This window comes from Ylistrum balloti, unplaced genomic scaffold (genome assembly GCF_031769215.1).
Source record: "Ylistrum balloti isolate Yb309-2 unplaced genomic scaffold, AGI_CSIRO_Ybal_v1 Utg370332, whole genome shotgun sequence".
NCBI classification, from domain to species: Eukaryota; Metazoa; Mollusca; class Bivalvia; order Pectinida; family Pectinidae; genus Ylistrum; species Ylistrum balloti.
The window spans coordinates 576926-601044 of NW_026782241.1; the positions used below are offsets into that span (position 1 = coordinate 576926).

Genomic DNA, 24119 nt, shown 5'->3' on the forward strand with positions numbered 1-24119 from the left:
TATTGGTTTTGTGCTTTCGTGTTCAGGCTGTTGAACATTGCAAAAAAATCAGGTACCTTGTCATGCATGTGCTTACAGGCTTACCCATTTATTAAATCGTATATTTATCTTCATTATTTAGCATCACATTCTATCATTATGCCGTGCCAGGGCAACTAAAATGTCCCGAAGGTTCACCGTATGCCAAATCACGATGCACGTTTCGTCAAGTGATCTCGTGTTTGTGTGTCGCAATGTTTTCTTAGATTTCGAGCTGATTTTACATGACCCTACGCACGGAAGTTCATCTTCAACACCGACCATATTCTTCATCTCTAGGGGTTATGTATAAACGAATTATCAATATGATATTTGTTTTAATTTGAATGTCTTCATTTCAGGAAATGAAGGAAACGTGAAACTTCAGAAAGTTATCAACGTGTTGCAAATTTAGGCATGTCTATCGCAACATAGCGTATGTCCTAAACATTTTTATCTTCAGTGTTGATATGTTAAAGTCAGTGTTGTGATCCAAAATTAAGTACACAATGTTTGGTTTGTAACGAACTTTTGTTTTACCGATTGGCGTTACATGTATTTTTTTCCGGAGAACAAATTTGTCTTGATTAATCCTTATGGTTTCTTCAGCTCAACCTAATCCCTCAAACCCCAGGCATTTATTCCCAGACACAACATGATACTTATCAAATGAGACAATATCATGGCTTGCACACCATTTGGTTTCTGGTAGTAGATTTGTGAACTATCAGACTATACCAACATCTGTGAATGCTGTAAAAGCATGGCAACATGTGTTTGGTTTTTATTTATAAGTATACTAGCTCAATTGTAGGAGTACGAAAGCTATTAGATAAAATTCCTTTTACCAGAAGGATGTTATTGTAAACTGGTATTTGCTGGTGTATCACTGGCTTCTGCTGTATATATTTTTTTCTCACTTGACCTAACTATAAACATCAGCAATATAAATCTTTCACAACATTTCTCTGAAAAATCTTGTGGGCAAGGTTGAGAACTTAATGAGAATGTCAAGTGTTAATTTGAAATAGGGTATTTTCTCTGATCATAAACCATGGTGATGAAATTTTCACATTTCTTTTTCAGAATCAGAACTACTACAAAAGAGGAAAAGAGATGGCAGATACATTGAAGTTTGGTCCAGAATGGTAAGTACCTATGTCTTTCAGCCAATAGTGGAGAGTTTTATACCAGCATTGATGAGAAGTATATAGAACTGACCAAATTTATATATTTTTTAATGGCATTTATCCTATCATCAACTGATCACTATTTCTAGAGAAGTAGAGAAGGATGGATCATCCTCAAATATATAAAGATCTTCATCATAGATTTGATATTTTTTCATGTTTTTGTTTTGGTTCATGGTTTATTAACAAAGAGCTACTTTTTCCTGTGAATCAGCTTTTAATGAGAACATTGAAATGCTGGCTGACTGTTGCCCTCTCTACAAAGGTCCAACATAAGGATATTCTGTAGTTTCTTATAGATGTATTTACATGGAATGTCATGTTTTGGCTAAATATAGACAATGGCTGGAATTAAAAGGGATTTCCTCGTTTTGGACTATTTATGGTTGGAGGTGTCATTTTACTTAAATATAGAGTTGAACAATAATTACCAACTGTTACTTGCATTTCTCTTTCCCCCCTCTCCCCATTTCAAATTATGCAAAATGAGATCAAAAGATGGTTGAAACCGTTGAAAAATGGGTTGTTTTTTTTTTTTTGCTAAGCCCATTTCCTATATAGGTATATTTTAAAAGGTAGAAAAATGTGACCTAATTTTCTAAGTTGAATTAAGCTTTCACAAGTTAATGAGTCAAAAATTGAACTGAGTCTGTTACCATTTGTAATTGAGTGCTTATATTTTCATCACAATAAATCTACTGTTGATTGCTTGCTTTAAACTTGAATATCAATAGACTCATTTTCTTCATAACTAAACACAGTTTTACATCCACTTGCAATATTTTTGCTTATCATTTTATTAGGCTCAGAGCTTTGTCTGATGGAAACAGTTTGGGCACTCCTCCGCCTTCGCCAGGCTTTGGTAAATACAAGTTGGCAGATTATCGTTATGGTCGAGAGGAGATGCTAGCACTATATAATCCAAACAGTAAGGTACCAGAAGAGTTGGAAGGACAGACTTATGTTATGGTTGAAAAATCACAAGAGCCCCTTGCGTTAATACCACTGTCTGAGGAAGAGCAGGTAATTAAAGTGATTTTTTCTAACACCATTGAAATTCATTTACCTTATGAATTGCTGTACTTTCATAAATCACTACATGTTTATCTCTGAAAAGGGAATTTAAATTGTAGTATTGTTTTTAATAGCAAATATCTCTGATCTATTTTTACAGAGACTTTTATCACAGAGTGTAAACAGTATGGCAGTTTTACGAATGTTTGGACGTGGAGGGCCTCCTGGTGTACGGGGTGGTCGAGGAATGGGTCCGGAACGGGGCAGAGGCAGAGGCTTGGGTAGGTAGTAGTGTATTAGTTGTAGATTAAAGTCCATTATTAAAATTATGTGAGAAAAAAATGAAGAGTGTTTGAATTTTTCTTAGATTAATATAGTGTCATACGTGACCACAGGAATTTCCTCAACTCATCAGATTAATATAGTGTCATACGTGACCACAGGAATTTCCTCAACTGCAACTAATTTAAATTGAATAATTTTCAGTTTTATTTGAATTGGTGTCGGTTTCTTATATTAGGTCGTGGAAGAGGTGAAGGGGGGTTCTTACAAAGAGGGACATCATATGAAGAAACAGGTGGTGGAGGTTATGGTCGTCCCTCTAGAACAGATGGATGGGAAGAAGTGTAAGTACTTCGTTAATGTTAATGACCAGTAGAAATTCAGTTTATCATCGACATAGTGAAAAAGTAAAACAGGTGTAAATTTACATAATACAGTATAATACTAGTAAATTGCAGAATCCAATGACCATCTAGGTTGACACAAACATTTCGGGTGTCATTTTCATGATATATTAGAGTCATTGACATCTTTAACAATCATGGGTCCTAATTGTGGTGGGTATATCATGGTTATACTGTTGCAAATCTTTTCATTGACCAATTAAATTTTGTGTTATTGTTCATTGACCGATTAAATTTTGTGTTAAGTCACAAATGAATAAGAATATAGTTTCGTCTGTTTGACTCTGAAGATTTGGTTCATTTGTTAGCAGAGTAAAGTTTCTATCATCTAAATGTTTGCTGTTCAATTTACCTTTCATTAGTAGTCTGTCCTTGCTTTTGTCATATCCCATCTATCTAATTTATCACTTTACATGCATCTTGAATAGGCCTTGTTGAATTTCAGTTTTATTGACTAATTGTGAGAAACAGTATACTAGTTTCTGTCAGAACACTCTTAAGGGATACAACATTCTGATCCATACAGAATTCAAAACTTTTTGAGAATTTTTGTTCTTGTAGAGGGAGTAAACGTAATTACCAGAACAGGTATGATGAGTCGGGTTTGCCACGTCGCGAGTTCACACGATCCGTCAGTAATACAGATAATTGGAGAGGTAGAGATGAAGAAGAAGAAGGGGATGGAGATTGGCGCAAAACTGGCTCATCTAAATGGGGTAAGCAGTTCACTTTAGGAAATGCCTTCTTGTTCGTTGTGTTAAAATACTGTTGATATTTGCCAATAATCAATGCATGACAATGTTATTGTGATTACTGTTGCAGAATGTTGACATGTTTACATCTACAGGGATATTGACCTCATGGCCTTTATAAGGAAACAGCAAACACATACTTTCCCCATGTATCAACACTTCAAACATGATTGTCTTTTTCCTTATTATGATGGTTTCCTAGAAGTTTAATCTGTTCAAGTTATAAATGATTGAACAGTTCTGTTCTAGCAGTGTTGAAAACTGTTTAGAAAGAGAAACTGTTTGCTAAATTCAGGTGCTCGAGGAAATTGGAGAGATCCGAGCAACAGGGAGAGAGGAGGTTTTGATTCTCGTCCTAATGGAGTACAGCGTGGGGGCAGGACATACCAGAGGAGCAGAAATAGTGAATCCTGGGATGATGAAGGTAGGGTATATACACTTGAACATTAGAACATGAACAGGTTTGATTTAGAGAAAAATAGACCTGTGCTATTGAAGGAAGGGAAAACATTAGCCCACAGTTATTTTCACAATAATATATATGAAAACAAAGTTTTAAACTTTTTTCTTTTGTCCTCTGGACAGACTGGCCAAAATTGGACTGTTAAGAAGTTTCCCTGTATACAAATCGTCACTATCTGTTCATCTAAAGCAATTTCACTAAATCAGATGTCATTGATTCATTAATCTACAATAAAGCTCACCTGGCCTGAAGGATCCAGTGAGTTTATATCATCCATTTTATTGTTTGATAAACTCTCAGTGATTATGATATAAAGGGTCATCGTATTTGCCTGAAACATCAAAGGATGAAGCGTAACAGTTTGTGAAAAGAAATGACCTTGACCCATATTCAAGTTAACAGTGATCACATTGGCTAAAACGCACAAATGACTCTTTCTGATTAACTAAAGGACCTAGAATTATGTATTCAACTGGTAGGTTCTTTAGATGAAACCTGACAAAAGCTTGCAGAATGAAATGACCTTGACCCATTCCAAAAAAGAATTGCACCATTAGATAAATAACATTTATTTCTGAGTGTGATACACTTGCTTGTTTTAAAGTTAGTCACTAATTAGGGTTGTATCCCATTTGAATGTCAATTCTGAGAGATATAAACTTACTGAAGAAAAGCATTGATTAACATTGAAGCAACGGCCAATTGGATCATCTGTTCTACAAAAATTTACCATTTAACCATATAAGGAAATTACCGAGGTAATGATAGAATGTTTTGTCTGCCACAGGTGAAAACTTACCGGAATGGAGTATGCCTGACTCAGATGATGTAGAGGAGCCTGGCACATTTGATTCCAGTGGAGCATTTGTGTTTAATAAGGTGAACACTCGAGACATTTTACTATTAGTATGGTTGCAGGCCTAGCTGCTTCAGTAAAATGCAGTACATATTGGGAATCCATAGACCTTTCATTTTATCTGGAGGGTTTGAGATTTCTTTAACTTTCTTATTTCTATCATATTAAAGCATAAAGGAAAATTAAAAAATACTATATTCATTAAATCACCCCTAAAGCTAGAGCTGGTCAAGCTGCTTTTTTTTTTTTTTTTTTTTGTCTCTCGTGCTGTTAAAAGCCTCACATCTATTAATTGATAACATTATGGCAGCAATTGTTGGCCACAACAATGGACATGGTGATATTATTTTCTGATGTGTATAAATGATATTTTTTTCTGAATAAAAATAAAAGTAATCAACAGATCAGGGAATTGTAAAATTAAAAGGATTGTGTGAAATGTTAAAGTGATAATTATAGAGAAATAGCCATAGTTGTAGTGTTATGTATATGTTATTTTACATATTACCAGTAAGTCATTTTCATGGAATTGCGGTGGTGAGGAAGAGGAGAGTGGTCTTTCTTAAAAGAAGAATTTGTCACATAGATTCACCACCTAGTTTGTTCAGTGTATAGAGATCAATGTACAATTTGAAAAATCAACACAATCCTTGAATGCCACTTTAAAATGTTTCCAATATTCCTTAATTGCTGGAAATAAACAAAAACTGGTATGAAAAGTTTATTTTGTAACTTGTACTGGATAACATCGAAGATTTGTGGGAACTTTCTTTCATGTTCCAAACTTTCCCATACTAAATGCATTAAGTTATGAGTAAAAACTTAATTGATAAGACAGATCTATACTAACAATTCTTTAATTTGAAGACTTGTTCATTGCATTTTCATGGTTTGTCTAAAGCAACAAAAGTATTAAAAGTTTCTACTCTACGACCATTGACTGATCACTGTTATGTGTTCTGAAATGTCACATTCATTATTCAGTTGCAGTTAAAAGGTATGGCAAGAGGAGGTGGAAAGGGCGATCCTGATGATAATCAGGACAGAAAGGCTGCTCCAGGATTAAAACTACGTGATTCACCCACAAATTCACAACACAAACATGATTCTAAGGAAGACAAAAATGACACTGAAAGTGGATATAATAATGGGAAAGATGATGAAGAGACAGATACATCTGTGAAGGAAGACAAAGACAGATCACCTCAAATTGATAAAGACAATAAAGATAGAAATGTGCAAGGCAAGTCTAGTCAACAGCTTTCATCACAGGAGGTAGAGCGACCAAATAGTAAAGTGTTGGACGATAAGAGACCATCAAATCTCTCAACAGGGTCAACTTCAGATACGAAACAAACTTCAGTACAAAGTAAAACTGCTGAAATAGTATCCAGTGAAACTCAAAGTAGTGCTCAAAAACAAAAAAGTGCTCCATCTGCTGCAGAATCTAAAACCAAATCTACAAAAAAATCCTCATCCAAGAAAGAATCCCAGATGGAGCAAGAAGCTCTAGATAGACTGAAGGAGAAAGCAGAGAATATGGTCCTGGAGGCAATTGATGTCGAGGCGGAGGTAGGACTAAGTTTTCAATATTTTTGTCTGACGTGGAGATAGATTTGTCATGTTTTAGTGTGATGTGGAGATAGATATAGGTGTGTCCTTGTCATGTTTTAGTCTGAAGTGGATACAGATGTAGGACTACCTTTGTCATGTTTTAGTGAAATGTGGGGATAGATATAGGTGTGTCTTTGTCATGTTTTAGTCTGTCTATGCTGGAAATAGACAATTGCATTCATAAAACAAATTGGTTCAGTTTCAACTTTCTTATTTTGATGTTGACAAGTTGAAATGATGATTTTTTAAAAACTTAATTTAGATTGAAAAAAAAAATTCAAGGATCCTAGATATTAAACTGTTTAAATCAGGGAAAATGATTCTCTAAGTATGATGTGGAATGAATGGTGAGTTTGAGTAAATGTCATTGATAAACTTTTAGGAGGAAGAAGAGGAAAGTTCACAAGAAGATGAAAATACAAAAAAGTGGTTCTATTTAGATCCCCAAGGAGATGTCCAAGGTAGGTTACATAGAATTTATCATCTGATGTTTTCCAAGTTGAAAAAGGTCAAAGGAATCATCAGATTTCTAAAGAATATCCCATCAAACCTCAAAAGTATCCCATTTTGTTTGGTTTCTAAAGAATATCCCATCATACCTCAAAAGTATCCCATTTTGTTTGGTTTCTAAAGAATATCCCATCATACCTCAAAAGTATCCCATTTTGTTTGGTTTCTAAAGAATATCCCATCATACCTCAAAAGTATCCCATTTTGTTTGGTTAAGAATATCCCATCATACCTCAAAAGTATCCCATTTTGTTTGGTTTCTAAAGAATATCCCATCATACCTCAAAAGTATCCCATTTTGTTTGGTTTCTAAAGAATATCCCATCATACCTCAAAAGTATCCCATTTTGTTTGGTTTCTAAAGAATATCCCATCATACCTCAAAAGTATCCCATTTTGTTTGGTTTCTAAAGAATATCCCATCATACCTCAAAAGTATCCCATTTTGTTTGGTTTCTAAAGAATATCCCATCATACCTCAAAAGTATCCCATTTTGTTTGGTTTCTAAAGAATATCCCATCATACCTCAAAAGTATCCCATTTTGTTTGGTTTCTAAAGAATATCCCATCATACCTCAAAAGTATCCCATTTTGTTTGGTTTCTAAAGAATATCCCTTCTGAAATTTTGATACTATGAGAGAAATTTTAGATTTTCCCTATTCTAATGACTTTTCATTATTTTTAAGGGGTCCTTCCAAGAAAGTATACAGAAATATTCTGCAGTTAAAGTGCACAAATAAATATTTCACTCATGCAGCAGACAATGATGGCAATAACTCTACTTTGACCTGTAATTCTATTGGGAAATACAAAGACAAAAATAGCTTCCAGGTTTTAATTTACATCAAACTTCAGAATCTAACAATATCTTTTGTTTCTCCATGACCAGGTCCCTTTGCCTCAAGTGAGATGGCAGAATGGTTTAGTGCTGGCTATTTCACCATGAATCTTAAAGTGAAGCGGGGATGTGATGACCGGTATTCACCGCTAGGTATCTGACATGTTCCTTCACTTAGTTGGTCATTTATTAGTATTTCTGAATTATCAGATAAAAATGGAAATAGTCCCACGGTTTGGTTAACTGCTGTGAAAGATGATCATTTGTATTCATTTACATCTTGATGTAGAAAATTTTCGAAATAGTCATTTCCAATACTTGATGATTAACAAAAAAATTTTTTCTAAATTTTTCAGTTTTTCAGAAGATGGGAGATAACATATTTTTAACAATACTCTTAGTACTTTGACACGTTATTCAAATTATCTGAAAGAAGTGTTGTAATTTCAGGAGAATTAATAAAGAGATGGGGAAGAGTTCCATTTTTGCCAGGTTCAGCACCTCCTCCATTATTGGTAAGAACTATGTGGAAAAGTGACAACATGAAAAAACAGAGCGTTGCTTGATTAAATTTTGGCTCTCTAGTTGTTTTTTTATGTTATATGTAACCTTGATTGCCTCAAATTTGATTTAGATACCAGTCATTGAGACAGTAAAATAAAAGCATTTTGCTTTGGCTACCATAAATGAGATTCACAATCACTGATTTGTTATTTTTTTTGGTTAAGAATTCCCCTCAGAGGCCAGCAAGTCCTGACCTGGCATCACAACAACAACAGGACCACATTAAACGTCTACAGCATCAGTATGCTTTACAACAACATATGATGCATCAACAGATGGTACTCAGGTGAGTTACTATACACCAACAGATGGTACTCTGGTGAGTTCCTTTACACCGACCTATGGTACTCGAGTTAGTTACTATACACCTACAGATGGTACTCGGGTGAGTTACTATACATCAACAGATGGTACTCAGGTGAGTTACTTTACACTGACCGATGGTACTCGGGTTAGTTACTATACACTGACAGATGGTACTCAAGTTAGTTACTATACACTAACAGATGGTACTCTGGTTATTTACTATACACCAACACACAGTACTCAGGTCAGTAACTATGCACTAAAAGATGGTATTCAGATGGGTAACTATACAGACAGATAGTACTCAAGTGAGTAATACACCAATAGATGGTACTCCGATTTGTAAGTATATGCCAACAAATTATACTCAGGTCTTTAACTATGCACCAACGGATGGTACTTAGTCCAGTAATTATATACGAAAAGATGGTTTTTAGTTCAGTTTACTGATGTCACCGAAATTTTTCATTTTCATTTGTATTAAGTTTTAATCAATAATAAATATGTATCTATAAGAAGTTTAGAAAACAGCTTACATATCATCATTTTGTTTGTTATAGACACTTTCAGATGCAACAGGTGATGACACAATTACAGGAAAATGAAGACTTTAAAAACCTCCCACCTCTACATCAGCAACAGCTGGCGACACAGATCCTTCTCAAACAGTCTGCTATGTTACCTGTGCCTGCGGTCCAGTCCGACCCTAAACTGTCTCCAAGGTATATATAGTTACTCTGTTAACTAAATCTGAGTTTGTGTATCAAGTATATATTACAGTCTGAGACAAAGTTTCAAAGTTACCTGTTCCAATCGTCCTTATTCCATGATCACGCATCAAGCATTTTGTGTCTGTAACCAGTAAGCTCTTAAAATCCTGAACAAATTTGGAAGCTATTTTATAAAATCCTTCTATTGGAAAAGGCAAACCAAAATTGTTGACTTATGTTGCCCATCTCAAAGGCCGAAAAGGTGGGACCAAAAGTGGCCAGATTGACTTAAATATAAACAATTTCAATGCCCAGATATAGTAGAATCAAATTCTTTTTTATGAATGGAAGGGTCTTTTTCCAAAGATATAAATTTCATGACCCCAAGGCCTCACATTTTCTTTGGGAAGGGGGTGTACTTGTATGTAAGGCCTATAAAAGTTGCTTCAAAATGGTCCCACCCATTTTTGTTATATAATAACACTGTATAACATTATATATATTATTGTAATACTTTTCAGGTCTCCCCCTACAGAGCGGGTGGGTGGTGAGTCCCCTAGACCAATGTCCCACACATTTCACCGCTCAATGTCTCAGCCCGCCGACCTCACCAAGTCACCACCACAGACAGATGATGGGTCAATTTGGGGAAGTGTTAACCCAGCTGTTCAAGGTATGTCAAAAATGGTCATCAGCACACCTTAAAAAAATCTGTTTCTTATTGCTGGATTTAACTTCTAGTGTATGTGCCTCCCAGATTATTTGGTCTCCATTTAAAAAGTCCTCATTGATCACTTTTTCCTTCTATTGTTGAAACTGAATATTACAATTATAGCGGAGATTTTGAAAATAGAATTACATAGTCTGCTTGCAGTTACTTACCATATGGAGGGCAAGAATAATCCTGTATATTAGTAATGAAGCTATTTATTGCAAAATCTACAATGTGTCCATCCCTCCATCTGGGAACAGTTTCTTGTCCTTGTTCTTTGATAATTTTTGAGAGACACACTTTCTTGAAACCTTATTAATGCTGAGAATTATATTCAAAAAGATTTAAAATTTTTGTTATCTAGATTAAGGTTAAACTCATTAAGATCAAATATTTATTTTTTCACCTGTGAATATTTTGTTTAGACATTCTTTAACAAATGAAATATTTATTCTGAGTACACATGCAGCTGAAACCTTTAAAATGCTTAAATGAAAATGTATGACCATTAACAATCGCCCAAAGAAGATAAATAAACGTCCTGAACAAATGTATAATGGCTTCCTTTTGCTTTAATTTTACAGATCTTTTATCGCAAGGAACAGGCAGTGTGTGGGACCTAGATCCAAAATCTGTGATATCTGCAGCAGACTTAGAAGCTCAACTTGAGAAGGCGAGAAAGGTATTTATTATGGAAATGTTAAAGGATCGTTATATTTTGGAAATAATCATTTAACGATAAACCTAGTGAGTGATGAATTCAATTGTAAAACTGAAGCAGCCATCAACATTATGTGCATTTTTTTCTGTAGGAAACGGATGAACGCCAAAAAGAAGAGGAGGAAAAACTACGATCAGAACTATTTCACAGAAAACAAGAAGAACTCCGATTACAAAAAGAAGAAATACAAAGAGAGAAAGAGAGAATGGAATTAGAAAGACAGAAATATATGGAATTGAAGGTAAAGAAATATTCTTGTTGTTCCCTTGATTGTTAAAATGAAATATCAACATCCTACTTTAAATGCATGCCTGGTACATTGGCGAGCACTCGACACATGAAAGTAAACTTGTAATGAATTTTATTGCCAAATCCTTGTAGATTTGATAACAGCCAAATTCTTAATACCACCAGGGCTGTCATTTCTCTTGTCCTTGGCAGGTGTATCCACTGTTTGTCTTGCCCTAGAGTTAATCATTCCCCTTTTATAGCAGAAACACGTTTACCACCGAGTATCAAGATAACAACACATACAAAACTTAGCAGGATAGGAAAAATATACCCTCATAATGGTAAAATGGGATATTCAAACCTCACCGAGAGACTTCTAAATTGCAAGCCTCATGTTTACATTAATAATAGCATTCTCTTTTGAGTTACAGTTTCCTGTCTGGTACTTCAGCATGATTCCCCTTTATCACCCATAAATAGGTGATCTTATTTAATAATCTGGAGAAGATTCTTTTGTATTTGAGCTTTTATGATGATTCTGAGAAATGAAATGCTGATTACTGTACAACACAGCATCCTAATCATGAAACACAGAAAAAACAGTAAGTCAGAAACACATTAAGTCTCTGTGTTATACTGTGTTATACTGTGTTATACTGTTGGTAGTCTGGAGTATAAGAGATAATTACTTGTATCAAACTGAGTTGATGTTTTCATTGTAACAATTAATTGGTCACAGAAGTTAGAGGAAATGAGACAGAAGGAAGAAGCTGAGAAACAAATGCGTGAAGAGAAAGAAATGCAAAGGAGAAAAGCAGAAGAAGAGAGACGGCAAATGGAAGACAAAATCAGACGACAGAAGGAAGAGGAACTAAGAAGAAGAAGGGAAGAAGAAATGAGGTGAGATCTGTTTATGGTGACTACATAGTTGAAATTAACAATTGTGTTTACTAACATGAAATGATTTTTATTATCTGTTAATTGAATAAGGCTATTAAGTATGTACAGCTGGTGTCATCAAGATACAAATGCATCTTTAATCATGAGTGACAAGGAATACTGGAGAGTTAACAAAATAACACAGTAGAATACCAAAGTTGTAATAATACAGCCATTCAGACTCTCATAAAAATCTTTATTGTTCAGAAAATGTTCAGAAAATGTCAGCTGCTTCATCAACGATACCCATCATGTAAATAACCCAGGTAAGGTTACATTTTCAAAATGAGAATCAGGATGATAGCAATGAAACCAGAAGGCATATCAATTAGCTTTTAAAACATCAAATTTTATATTGTCTAAGGAAATACAAGTCAGAAATAACAAATCTATTTACTACGTCTTATTTATAGACTGCAAGAGCTACAAAGACAGCAAGCAGACTTACGACAGCAGGAAATACAGCGACAGGAACTAATACGCCAACAAGAGATACAGCGACAGCAGGAGATAAAACGACAGGAGGAAGAAGAGATGGAAAAACAGAAACAGCTGGAAATACAGAAACGACAGGTTAGTTACTAGATAATACAGGAACAGCCAATGTATTAACAAATATTACAGAAATAAACTGGTATTAATAAAATATTAATAGAAACATCTATATAACAATTAACTACAGATATGTTACTAGAAGCAACAGGATGGTTACTGGATATTACAGGATGAACATGTTTATCATATGTTACAGAAACAACAGATGGTTTAAAATAGATATTACAGAAACAACAGGTTGGTTACTCTAATAGATTTTACAGAAACAAGGTGTTGTTACTAGATATTACAGAAATAAGGGGTTGTTACTTCATAAACAACAAGTTAGTACCAAGATATTACAGAAACAATGAGATGTTACTAGATATTACAGAAACACGGTTATGTTGATAGGTGTTATGTATAATGAATATGTTAATTACCAATAATATTTATTATTTGCAAATTCTTGATAAGTCCGGTACTTTAGCTTAAAGATACTATAATAAAAAAAAAATAAAATATTACTGCAATGAAGAATGCATTCACTTTCGATGAGTACTGAACATACAGTCAGCCGAACGTGTAAATGATAAATTACATCGGAAAGCTTATCCAATTTTAACAGATAATCGATCATGAATTTTAACTGATGTTCCATCATTACTTTCTATTGATCGTGGTTTGTGGTATGTTGTAGGAAGCACAAAGACAACAAGAATTACAGCACAAACAGCAAGAGGCACTTCGCAAACTTCAGCAGGAACAGATGGCAAAAATGCAGGATCAACTGGCAAAAATTCAGGTACTTTGTAAAGCACAGATAGATCTAGCTAAATACAGGTATTTCTAATAGAACAGGTAGGCCATGCCAAATAAAGGTATTTCTAATTGAACAGGTAGTCAGTGCCAAATACAGGTATTTCTAATAGAACAGGTAGGCCGTGCCAAACAAACGCACTCTTCATCATACAGGTTAATTGTGCTTAATACTGGTACTCGTCATAGTACAGGTAGACTGTGCCAAGACAGGTACTCTTCATAGTACAGGTAGACTGTGCCAAAGACAGGTACTCTTCATAGTACAGGTAGACTGTGCCAAAGACAGGTACTCTTCATAGCACAGGTAGACTGTGCCAAAGACAGGTACTCTTCATAGCACAGGTAGACTGTCCCAGAGACAGGTACTCTTCATAGCACAGGTAAACTGTGCCAAAGACAGGTACTCTTTATAGTACAGGTAGACTGTGCCAAAGACAGGTACTCTTCATAGCACAGGTAGACTGTGCCAAAGACAGGTACTCTTCATAGCACAGGTAGACTGTGCCAAAGACAGGTACTCTTCAAAGCACAGGTAGACTGTGCAAAATACAGGTACTCTTCATAGCACAGGTAGACTGTGCCAAACACAGGTACTCTTCATAGCATAGATAGACTGTGCCAAACACAGGTACTCTTCATAGTACATATAGACCCAGCGAAATACAGGTCTGGTGTTTATGGTAGAGGTGGGTCGAGCAAAAGTTCCACTTACATTATTTCTGTTCTGTCTTTCTTTATGCAACCTTGAAAGTGAATAGTAATACATCTTGAAAGATATGGTAGTATTGTCTGAATTTCTCGAAACATACTCTTCTTAACTACATGTGTCTTGAAAAATTTGATATGAATCTTGCTTTAATAAGTAAAAATTCATTGAATTTTGATAGTAACATCAGAGACTTGTTGGATTCAATAGTTCTATAAATATGATGACTAATATTCTGGTCTTTCTTCAGAGTTTATCTCAAACTGACCAGATAAAACTAAACACTCTTTCATGCTCCAGAGTGTTAAACCGTAGAAGTTTTACTATTGTAGTTCTCATTGAAAAAGTATTACCGTGAAGAATAATTCAACTACACATAAGTTATATGGGAAAGATAGTGCCAGTTGCAATTGAATGTGTTATCAGGTGAATATTCAACTTTAAACTAATGCATTTTTATTTTATTTTTTTTGGTTTAGTTACCGTCCCATGCCCAGTGGGCAAACCAGCAGACAAATGCTATGGGGGCCAGCGGAGTGTCCAGTAAAACACAGTCCCTATTGGAAATTCAGGAACAGGAAGAGAGGGAACGCTATGAACAAGAATCTGTATGTGTATTTTCAGTCTTCTAGTATATGCAAACATAATCGCAATATCTTGCTTATTATGTGAAATATCTAATGATACAGGATGAATGTTGGTACAAAGTTGTCTTTTTTTTTCACTTGAATATTTGTTGTTGGAATAAGTTTTTAAAATTCAACTTTCACTTAGTTTGCAGACACGCTGAAATGAAATTTGGTGTGATTTACATCCAAACAATATACTAAATGAAAACATTTCTAAGTTTTATTCTTGGGAAGAGATTCTTAAAGACAAATCTCTATACCAACTTAAGGATAATGAATACAAAAACAAAATTAGCAAATATGCATTATGCACCAGTCACCTCAGTCACCTGTGTGTAGAAATTGGCTTTCAAAACTTCCTGGTTCATATCAAGGCAAAAACTTCTACACATTTAATAAAGTCCATTTGTCTCTTTGTTGGTAAATTGTCTGTTACAGAGAAATGCCAGAAAATCAGAGACATAAACTGGGAAATATTTAGACATGTTACACATTTGTTTGACATTCTCTTTCCTCCCTTCTTTAATAATGGAAAAGGTTCTTTTTCAATTGGTTTTAACTGATGTTCTCCACAGATGCAAATGCAACAACGTAAAGCAGAGGCACAACGTCAACAGATGATGAATTTACAGCAGCAACAACAGAAATCCTGGTCTAGTCAAGTGTGGGTATCACCTTTATTAAACAACATCACCTCTATAGAAGATAGTTAACAAATGACAGACCTCTCATGTTATTGTCAGGGAGACAAAGAATTTGTGTATATGTTTATTGTATGGAAGATTTGCATAGAATTTTTTTCCTGGTCCATATGATCTGTAACCAGAAATAGATTTACTAGAGCCAAAGTTGTAATTTAAGGTTTTTATCAATACCAGGATAAATAGATCCATGGTCCCACACCTGCTGGATAAATAGATCCTTGATCCCACACCTCCTGGATAAATAGATCCATGGTCCCACACCACCTTGATAAATAGATCCTTGGTCCCACACCACCTGGGTAAATAGATCCTTGGTCCCACACCTAGATAAATAGATCCATGGTCCCACACCACCTTGATAAATAGATCCTTGGTCCCACACCACCTGGTTAAATAGATCATTGGTCCCACACCACCTTGATAAATAGATCCTTGGTCCCACACCTCCTGGATAAATAGATCCTTGGCCTCTTAACTGGATAAATAGATGCATTGTCCCATACCTCCAGGATGAATAGACAATGTTATGATGACAACAATGGACTAAAATTAAATAATGTTCAGAAAAATTGACTACTCAGAACTTCACCATTTTCTCTCAAACCCAACCTGTATATTGGTACTTGGGTACTCATTACAGCCCTAGTTGTTAATTGATCCAGTGTAGAGTTTTTCTAGGTCACCTGAGACAAGGTCATGAAGACCAATTGAAATAGCCTTTTGTCCAATATGGTGCGCAATAAATTTAAAACATTTTTGACTTTCTCGAAAAAAACCTGAACCAATTTCACTGAAATTTTACAAAAACCCTTCCATGACCAAAGGTGCACCAAAATTGTCGATTGTATGGCAGATAATGTCATGCACACTTTCAAGTTGTCTTGCTTTTATTATGACATTTCACAAGAAGAATGACAGCATTGTAACTCAGGTGATCGTTAAGGCCCTTGGGCCTCATGTTGAAGATTCTATCCTGGAGTCAAACTTAATTTGAGTCAACTTAAGCATGTAAAAATGTAATTGTTATAACTGACTCTGGTAACATTATATATTATCTTTTTACTTGTGGATATACAGAATCCCCATTCAGGGTAATGGAAAAACTCTGTTGGAGATCCAGGAAGAACAGTCCCAACAGGAGACAGAACGTAAAAGTGAACGACAACAAACTCAACAGAATCAGACAAAGGTATATTGATTTTTCTGTATAGGCTAGAAAGTATTATCGCTGAAAAAGTTAAAGTTTGCTTTTTCCTTTGACATGTGTCTTTTGAAAAAATTGAATATTATTTAAAATATAGTTCTGTTTCTATATTTTGAATGAAATGGCATGCTATCTTGTACCCTGTAGAACCTGACACTTGGTGCAGCAAGTGTCTGGGGCGGAGTTACCTCCCCCTCACACTGGGCCAGTGAGGGGGCATGGGGAAATGCTGTAAGAGCTCAGACAAGTTCACAACAGAACAGTGGTACCAGTAATGGGGCAGGTTCTCTTGGCTTCTGGGACGATGCTATCATCTCATCTAAACGTGCACCTGCTGCCTCCTCCAGGAACAGGTAAAAAGATATCCTCATCTGGTCTTATGTAAAAAAATTACTCAAATGTCTTTCAGTCTCTTACCAAAATAATGGTGATAGAGACATGAATCTTATAAACTGATTATCATAACAGTATAAAGTTTTGTGTGTTCATTCCTTCCTGTTGTAAAATATAATCACATCTAGTGTTGTAAAATTCTCTCACTCTTTGTAAATTGAAAAATCAAAACATTAAAGCAAATGATTTAATATAGATGATAAGTTTTATTGAGTAGCAGAGGTCAGTGTATATATTTTGATTTCTTAGTGGTGGGCAGACAAACAATGCTGAGTTTCCTGCCCTGAAGGGAGGCCAACCCAATGTGTCAGCACCAATTGCTAATACCACTAGCAAACCAAAGCCATCCAAGTTGAAGAAAGAGGAGGTAAAGACCTCAGTCACTAAATTCTTACTGAAATTTCTCAAACTCATTACATAATAACTATAATTTAACTATTTTATATATGATAAACTAATAATATATATGATTATATGTGTGTGCTAAGTATTTGAAATGTGTCTTTATGTAGGAGGCAGTCCAGAAGTTATTTCAGGGCAGCATTTCCAAGGGGGACGACTTTACTCAGTGGTGTGAGAGAGAGCTCAGGAATATGGCCACATCAGTAGACAGTAAGTGTACACTGGATCTTTTACCACTGTATTTAGAGGGAATTCCAAAATAATTTAATTGGTCAAACTAGACATATGGAATAGGGTATAGTAAGGAAATTGCATCACAACATAATTGAGGGTATATCATTATTTCAATTCAATTGTCAAAACAATGTGTTTTTAGTGTGATGTCCTTTGGTACATGGGTTGTCATGTCTATGATTAGAATTGTCTCCTCTTAGAATGAAGGGAGACTTCTTGTATTAATACTGGTTCTTCTTAAAATTATTCTTTTAGTAGACCTAATATTGAAATCTTTTCTTGGTTATAATTTTGAGATCCCTGAATGATCAAATATGTACCAAGTTTTCATTAAAGTCTTGTTATGGCCATAACTTTTTAATTGTAACAGATATTACTATATTAAAATCATGTAAGATAATTAGGCTACTGCAACCTTCATGTCTTGGGTCAAATAAGTGAATTTTTCATGATGGCACGGGTGATGTTGGAAGGGCATATAGTGTTACCTATGTCTGTCCGTTTGTCCTGTTAAAAATCAATACCAGATCTTAGGAAGCTCTCAACAGATTTAGTTCCTAGTTATCTCATAGTATCATAACATCAAGTTCTACATTTAACTAAGGGGGTTATCATTTAAGGTTAAAAGGGTCAGAGGTCACATTTAACAACTGATGGAAATTCATCATCCGTACAGAAACTTCCAAGTTTTGATAATTGTGTTTCTGGGTCATAACTTTTGATCATTTTCAGATATTTTTATGTTACTTGAAAGTCACCTGTTTACATATATATGTTGTCAGGTCAAATTCAGGTCAAAGTAAAATTTTAAATTATTTGTTACTATTTAAAATGGACAAGTCACTGGATTAACAGATAAATTGTAAGTATCTTGTAATGACATCATGAAGAAAATGTGTAGTGAGATTTTATATCTTGTAGCTTGTAAATAATTTGCATGATATAATTAATCAAAGATAATTGGATTTAGATAGGGAGTCACTTTGTATTACCATAGGTCAAGGTTATTGGTCAAAGTCTGGTCAATGTTATGTAAAGAGCAAGAGAAATATGCTCTTGTCAAATGAGGGGTGACATGATTGTATTAACATAAACAGTTATTACATTTGTTTTAATATCATAATGCCATTCCAGCAATGGCAAGTACTGTCTGATGAATGTCAGTTCTATTTGATACATATCACAACTGCCTTCTCCCCACCCCCAACAAGCTTATGCACTCAGCACATACACTTACCTGATATATAGGGAGGCCATCCTTAAATGACCATAGCAGTTGATGGGACGTTAATCACCATCTAACTTTAACATTAATGTTTTAAATCAACTTTAACAACAACATAATATATATAACTTATTATATTTACAGTCCCAACATTTATTTCCTTCTTGAAAGAAGTGGATTCTCCATATGAGGTAATTCTTGTTTTGTATTTTTATAAAGAATGAAAAATGACATCAAACATTGTTTTATATAATATATACTGTCATCATTTTCTTTACTTTGTACTCTTCGTAAATGATATTAAACTCTTGTGTAAAGATCTCTCGGAGCCATTTGATAACTTGTAATCTGTGACCAATATCAAAGAAGGCCCATTCACAACCGTCATGCATGACTAAAGGAAGTTCTTGTTTACGGCTTGTAATGCATGACCAGTAAGAGGCATTGATGTCTTTATTTTGTTTTCTTGATTATAGAACAAAGTTTTGTAACTGATCATTTTATTTGATATAATGAATTAAATACAACATTGAGGCAATGATTTTAGAATAAAGTTGTTTTCTACTGACTTTTTACATTTACCAGGTGCATGATTACGTACGATCTTATCTTGGAGAGAACAAGGCATCCATTGACTTTGCTAAACAATTTTTGGAGCGAAGGAGCCAAAACAGAAACAAAAGTCGCCAACAACAGCATCAACCTGAGGTTTGTACATCATATATAAAATCATGATTTTTATCAGATTTTTCAGCATAAAAGTGTTTAAGGATTTTTATCATATTGGAATTTAAAGTGATGATATCGGGGGTAATTTTCAGTTATATTAGTGTATTTAGTGTGTATTGAAAATGATATATTCTACCTTTAGCATAAATTGAAATTGGAATAGTCTACCTTTAATTAGACATAAGATTTGTGTTAAGACTTAATTATGACGATTACTGATGTAAAATTGATCAAGGCTTTGTTGAAACAATTTCTGACCCAGATACTTTTAATTTTTCAGATTTTAAGGAAATTATTTTGAGGTTATATTGGAAACTAAGGGTACTTGATGATTGCAGTTTCCTGTTGTAAAAGATAGTTCATTAATATTCATTTAATTAAAGATAATTATTCGTCAGTTATCTGTTGCAGCCATACATATGCATGTTTTACAAGCAGTTTTAAGTTTAAATATGGTTTTATTCTAAGATGATATTAAATACTGGCAAATGGAGGCAATTCCTTGTACACAAGACTTTTTTTTAAATATCTACATATGTACAATTTTATCTTTGAATTTCAGGACAGTATTTGGGGGCCTGCTCCTGCCCGTGACTTCCGCCAGTCACAGCCTTCAAACCAAGTCAACGAGTTTGAGACCCAGAAAGCCAAAGGCAAGAAGAAGAAGAAGATGACCAAGATTGACAGTAGTATTCTCGGTTTCACCGTCCATGCTGACCCAGCCCGTAAAAACATTGGTGAAATTGACAACATCAACAAGTGATGGAATAGACAGTTTTGTCATGGTGACTTTTATATACTGTTTTTATCATGGGGTATGGTTGTCTGATATACAATCAAACGTTGTCACGATTGCTGAGTTGTACAAACGTAAAGGTGAAGGACACAACTTAAAGATGAGTTGAAGGGCAGTTTGACAAAGCTTCTGAGTCAATCTGCTGCTGATTGCTTCCTGTGTGATACCCCATAGGCTCTTCTTTGAGAAGAAGCAGTGCCCCATCAACCACAGTGTACCACTGCCCCACAAAGTGTACACATATAAGCCTGGCTGAATATGGCACTCCTGAAGGTTTGGCAGGCCGGGAGTTATCTCCCATTCCCAAATCTAACGAGATTTAAAAGACTTTGTGCTTGTTACAGTGATGGATGATTCCAAATCTGCATGTTAAAACATAAAGGAGTTTAACATGCAAAACAAAGAGAGAGAGAGAAAAATTACAGAATAAATTCAATATTAAATCATCATACAAGTTCATGAATAAGAATTTCTATAAGAAAAAAAATAACCACTGAAACAGTATTGAGATCCAAACATTTTTCTGATTCTAATGTTTTGGCATTATCGTTTCAATAAATAACATTAGATCTGCTTTTAGGTTTTTAAAAGGAGTTTTACAGAAAAGAAAATTTTAAGGTTTTCATTGCTATAAAAATATTTGATATATCTAAGATATATCTCAATAACCACAGTTGATGAAAAGCAGATGCATAACTTTGTTGATGCCAATCAAGTTTTAAATCTATTTTTATACTCTGTCACAAACAGTGGCGGAGCTTCCTGTGATATGGGTCTGGCTGTAATTGATGAAGGTCAAAAGTCAAGGCTACATTAGTTAAGGGTTAGCACTGTAGGGATATTGAGCCATTTTTGTACTCTACAGATTCTGTGCAGGTGCTATCATTGTTAGGTTTTCTTTTGTTTTTCAAAGATACAGATGATATTGATGTTATAATCTACCAAGTGTTAGGTGGATACTGAAGTTTGATAAGTTCATTTAACCAAGGTATAAATATATTTGAAGTCAGTATAATGCATGGCCTTTTTGAAATACTGCTTTGAACTAAATATTGATAAACATAAAAAAATCAGTGCCTGAATCTAGGTTTTTACACTTGAATCTACTGTGATAAATCTTAAAGGCGGTTTTAATTTCTGTATACACACATAAGCTAGCTTTATTTTCCTGAGTTTAAGCATTGTTGAGAAGTTTGATTTCGATTATTGATGTCAAATTGCTATATAAGAGCTCTTTTTTGTGTTGCTTAATCAAAGACATCTAGATATCATTTAACACGTTTACTGTTAGATGATTTTACATAAAATTCATATGGAATTGGTAAGATGGATAAACTTAATACAGGCAAGATACAAAGAGCAGTTCACACAAGTTCTGTTGTATTACTTAAAATTTTAAAACTCAATGTGAGATTCATTTTAGGGGTGTAACAGTTAACAGCTGCGTTTTTTCTTTGGTTTGGTACATGTTACAACATGTGAACTGTGGTCAGATAATAGTACACTGGGGTCACAAGTGGCATCATCATCTAGTGTAAATTATGATTGGGCAAACATTCTCAGAAAATTGTTACATTATATCAAAGTTCTGATTCGTCCACTCCTTCAAAGGAATGGTTACATAATTGACAGAGAGGTAAAGCACTTTTTTATCTGGACTGCTATGGAACCTGTTTCCCAATAGGAAAAACATGTTTTTAGATGAAGGCGATAGATGAGGTGGCCATTTCTGTGATGCTGGCATCAGTGTAAACTATGATAACCTTTACACATATATTTACTATGATTTTATAAACCCTCACCCTCACCATTCATAAGACAGTTTCTCTCTTACTATGGATGAAGTACGCAACATGAGAGGATTGGAAGTCTTGATTGAATTATAAAACAACCTGCAAAATTTCTTATTAAAAGTTGTGATTATTTACGATGTACGATCGATGATGAAAATAGTTTAAACTTGAGAAATGTTAAATTAAGAAGCTCCTGGGTACTTTTAAATACATGTACTGATTTACCAGCCAAAATGTCTACCAAACCATATGGAAAATGTACCATTTTATCTGTTATTTTGCCTACATTTCTTTGTATTATGTTCTTTGATGTTCCGATCCATTGAATATTTCCCCAACAATATTATGACTGTAATTACTTCGTGATACATCAAGGAAGGTTGGACCTGGAACTTCAATTTGTCTTTGATAATTCAAAGACAACTGAATGGATGTACTTACCTGATATATCACAACCACTTAGAAAAAAACATATATGACATTTCAATGACTACCCTGTCATCTTCATCAGACAGATGATAAGTGTGAAGCATCTTTGCCCTATACAATGGTCTGACGAAGGCGACAGTCTAGTTGTCAAAATATCAACACATCAACGTTCCAGCTGGTTGTGATATAAAAACTTCAATGTTTAGTACCTACCTGACGAAAGTATTATGAAATTCAAAGACAACATTATGTAAATGGACCATAACTTACAATAGATTTGATCATGTGCTAATTAAAACGTGTGCTATTTTACCTTTTCTAAATTCAATAATACTCTAAAGAGAATTGTGATATTAAGCTTATAACTCTTGCTAGGCCTTTGGCGTAACTTACTGGAAACAGAAATCTGAATGTTTTCTTGATTAGGGCAAAGAAATGCATTACACAAGTTCAATGTTTTATGTAGCCTATTCTTTTTTGGACTAAAAAACATGTCTTCAGTTTTTAATTTGCTGGTAACTAGTACAAACCACAGCCTAAAGATGTGCCATGTTAAAATCCATTTGAACGTAATCAGTATTATATATGAATGTATGTTGGAAGGTGTTACGGAGGAGTCATTGTGATGGAGTAGCTGGCGTTTTCCTTCTGCTGTTAGAATAAGAAATCGTGTATACAGTATATTTAGTATTGCGATAACAGCAGTCTTGTGATGTCACAAATGTTTTGTTGTATTTATAACAAATTCTAATTGATCAGCTGACCTCACTTTCATAAACACAATCAGTATCTTAAAAATATGTTAAACACAAGCAATTTATTGAGTTGAACTTAAAGTTCCCTCTTTCTTTGCAGTGTAAAATTGTCAATTCATTCAGTTTTGTGATATTGACAAGTATCTCTTGTTGTGGTATAGTCCCATTTAACAAGCTTGCATAACAATATATCAATGATCCAAGGCCTAAATATAGTAGATTACAAACATCGTTAATTTCTCATCATTATTTTATTTTGATAGATTTTGTTTTTTATTTTAAGATTCATATTTTAAAACTCTACATCAAAGTTCAGAGTCCTATACTGATAAATTTTATTCTGGGACTTACGAAAATTTGTGGAAACATTAAACTTTACTATGGTGGTACCCAAAGATTTTCACACTGGTAGTAATGGACTGTTAAACACAAAAAGTTTGGGTAATTCTGACAATGTATCTCAATAAAAATGTTACAATTCAATTGTTAAGTATGGTGATTACCACTTTGGGTGTTACATAAAGAAAGTTAAGTAGGTGGAAAAAGAAAAGATGTTTGTGTACAGCAAACATATATCTTGTTTTTCTGTGAAAGATGAAAAAAAAAATGAGAGAAAACAAATAAAAAATTCATAAAAT

The 24119-nt window shown here is 34.4% G+C and overlaps 1 protein-coding gene across 2 annotated transcripts; it reads left to right on the plus strand.

The window, feature by feature from the left end:
• On the plus strand, positions 1-24119 carry LOC132553494 (GRB10-interacting GYF protein 2-like). 2 transcript variants are annotated; one of them, XM_060217741.1, is made up of 29 exons: positions 1-52; positions 1105-1166; positions 2012-2231; positions 2383-2503; positions 2743-2848; positions 3470-3624; positions 3956-4084; positions 4911-5002; positions 5964-6551; positions 6976-7054; positions 7995-8096; positions 8394-8458; positions 8672-8793; positions 9374-9535; positions 10045-10196; positions 10820-10917; positions 11048-11197; positions 11927-12087; positions 12540-12699; positions 13361-13465; positions 14668-14796; positions 15393-15481; positions 16599-16710; positions 16873-17078; positions 17368-17485; positions 17631-17730; positions 19124-19170; positions 19565-19687; positions 20271-24119. In XM_060217741.1, the coding sequence occupies exons 2-29, from the start codon at positions 1135-1137 to the stop codon at positions 20469-20471; spliced, it is 3924 nt and encodes a 1307-aa protein (XP_060073724.1). In that variant the 5' UTR covers positions 1-52; positions 1105-1134; the 3' UTR covers positions 20472-24119. The 2 variants fall into 2 exon arrangements, with proteins under 2 accessions (XP_060073724.1, XP_060073725.1); XM_060217742.1 differs by having other exon boundaries at positions 11930-12087.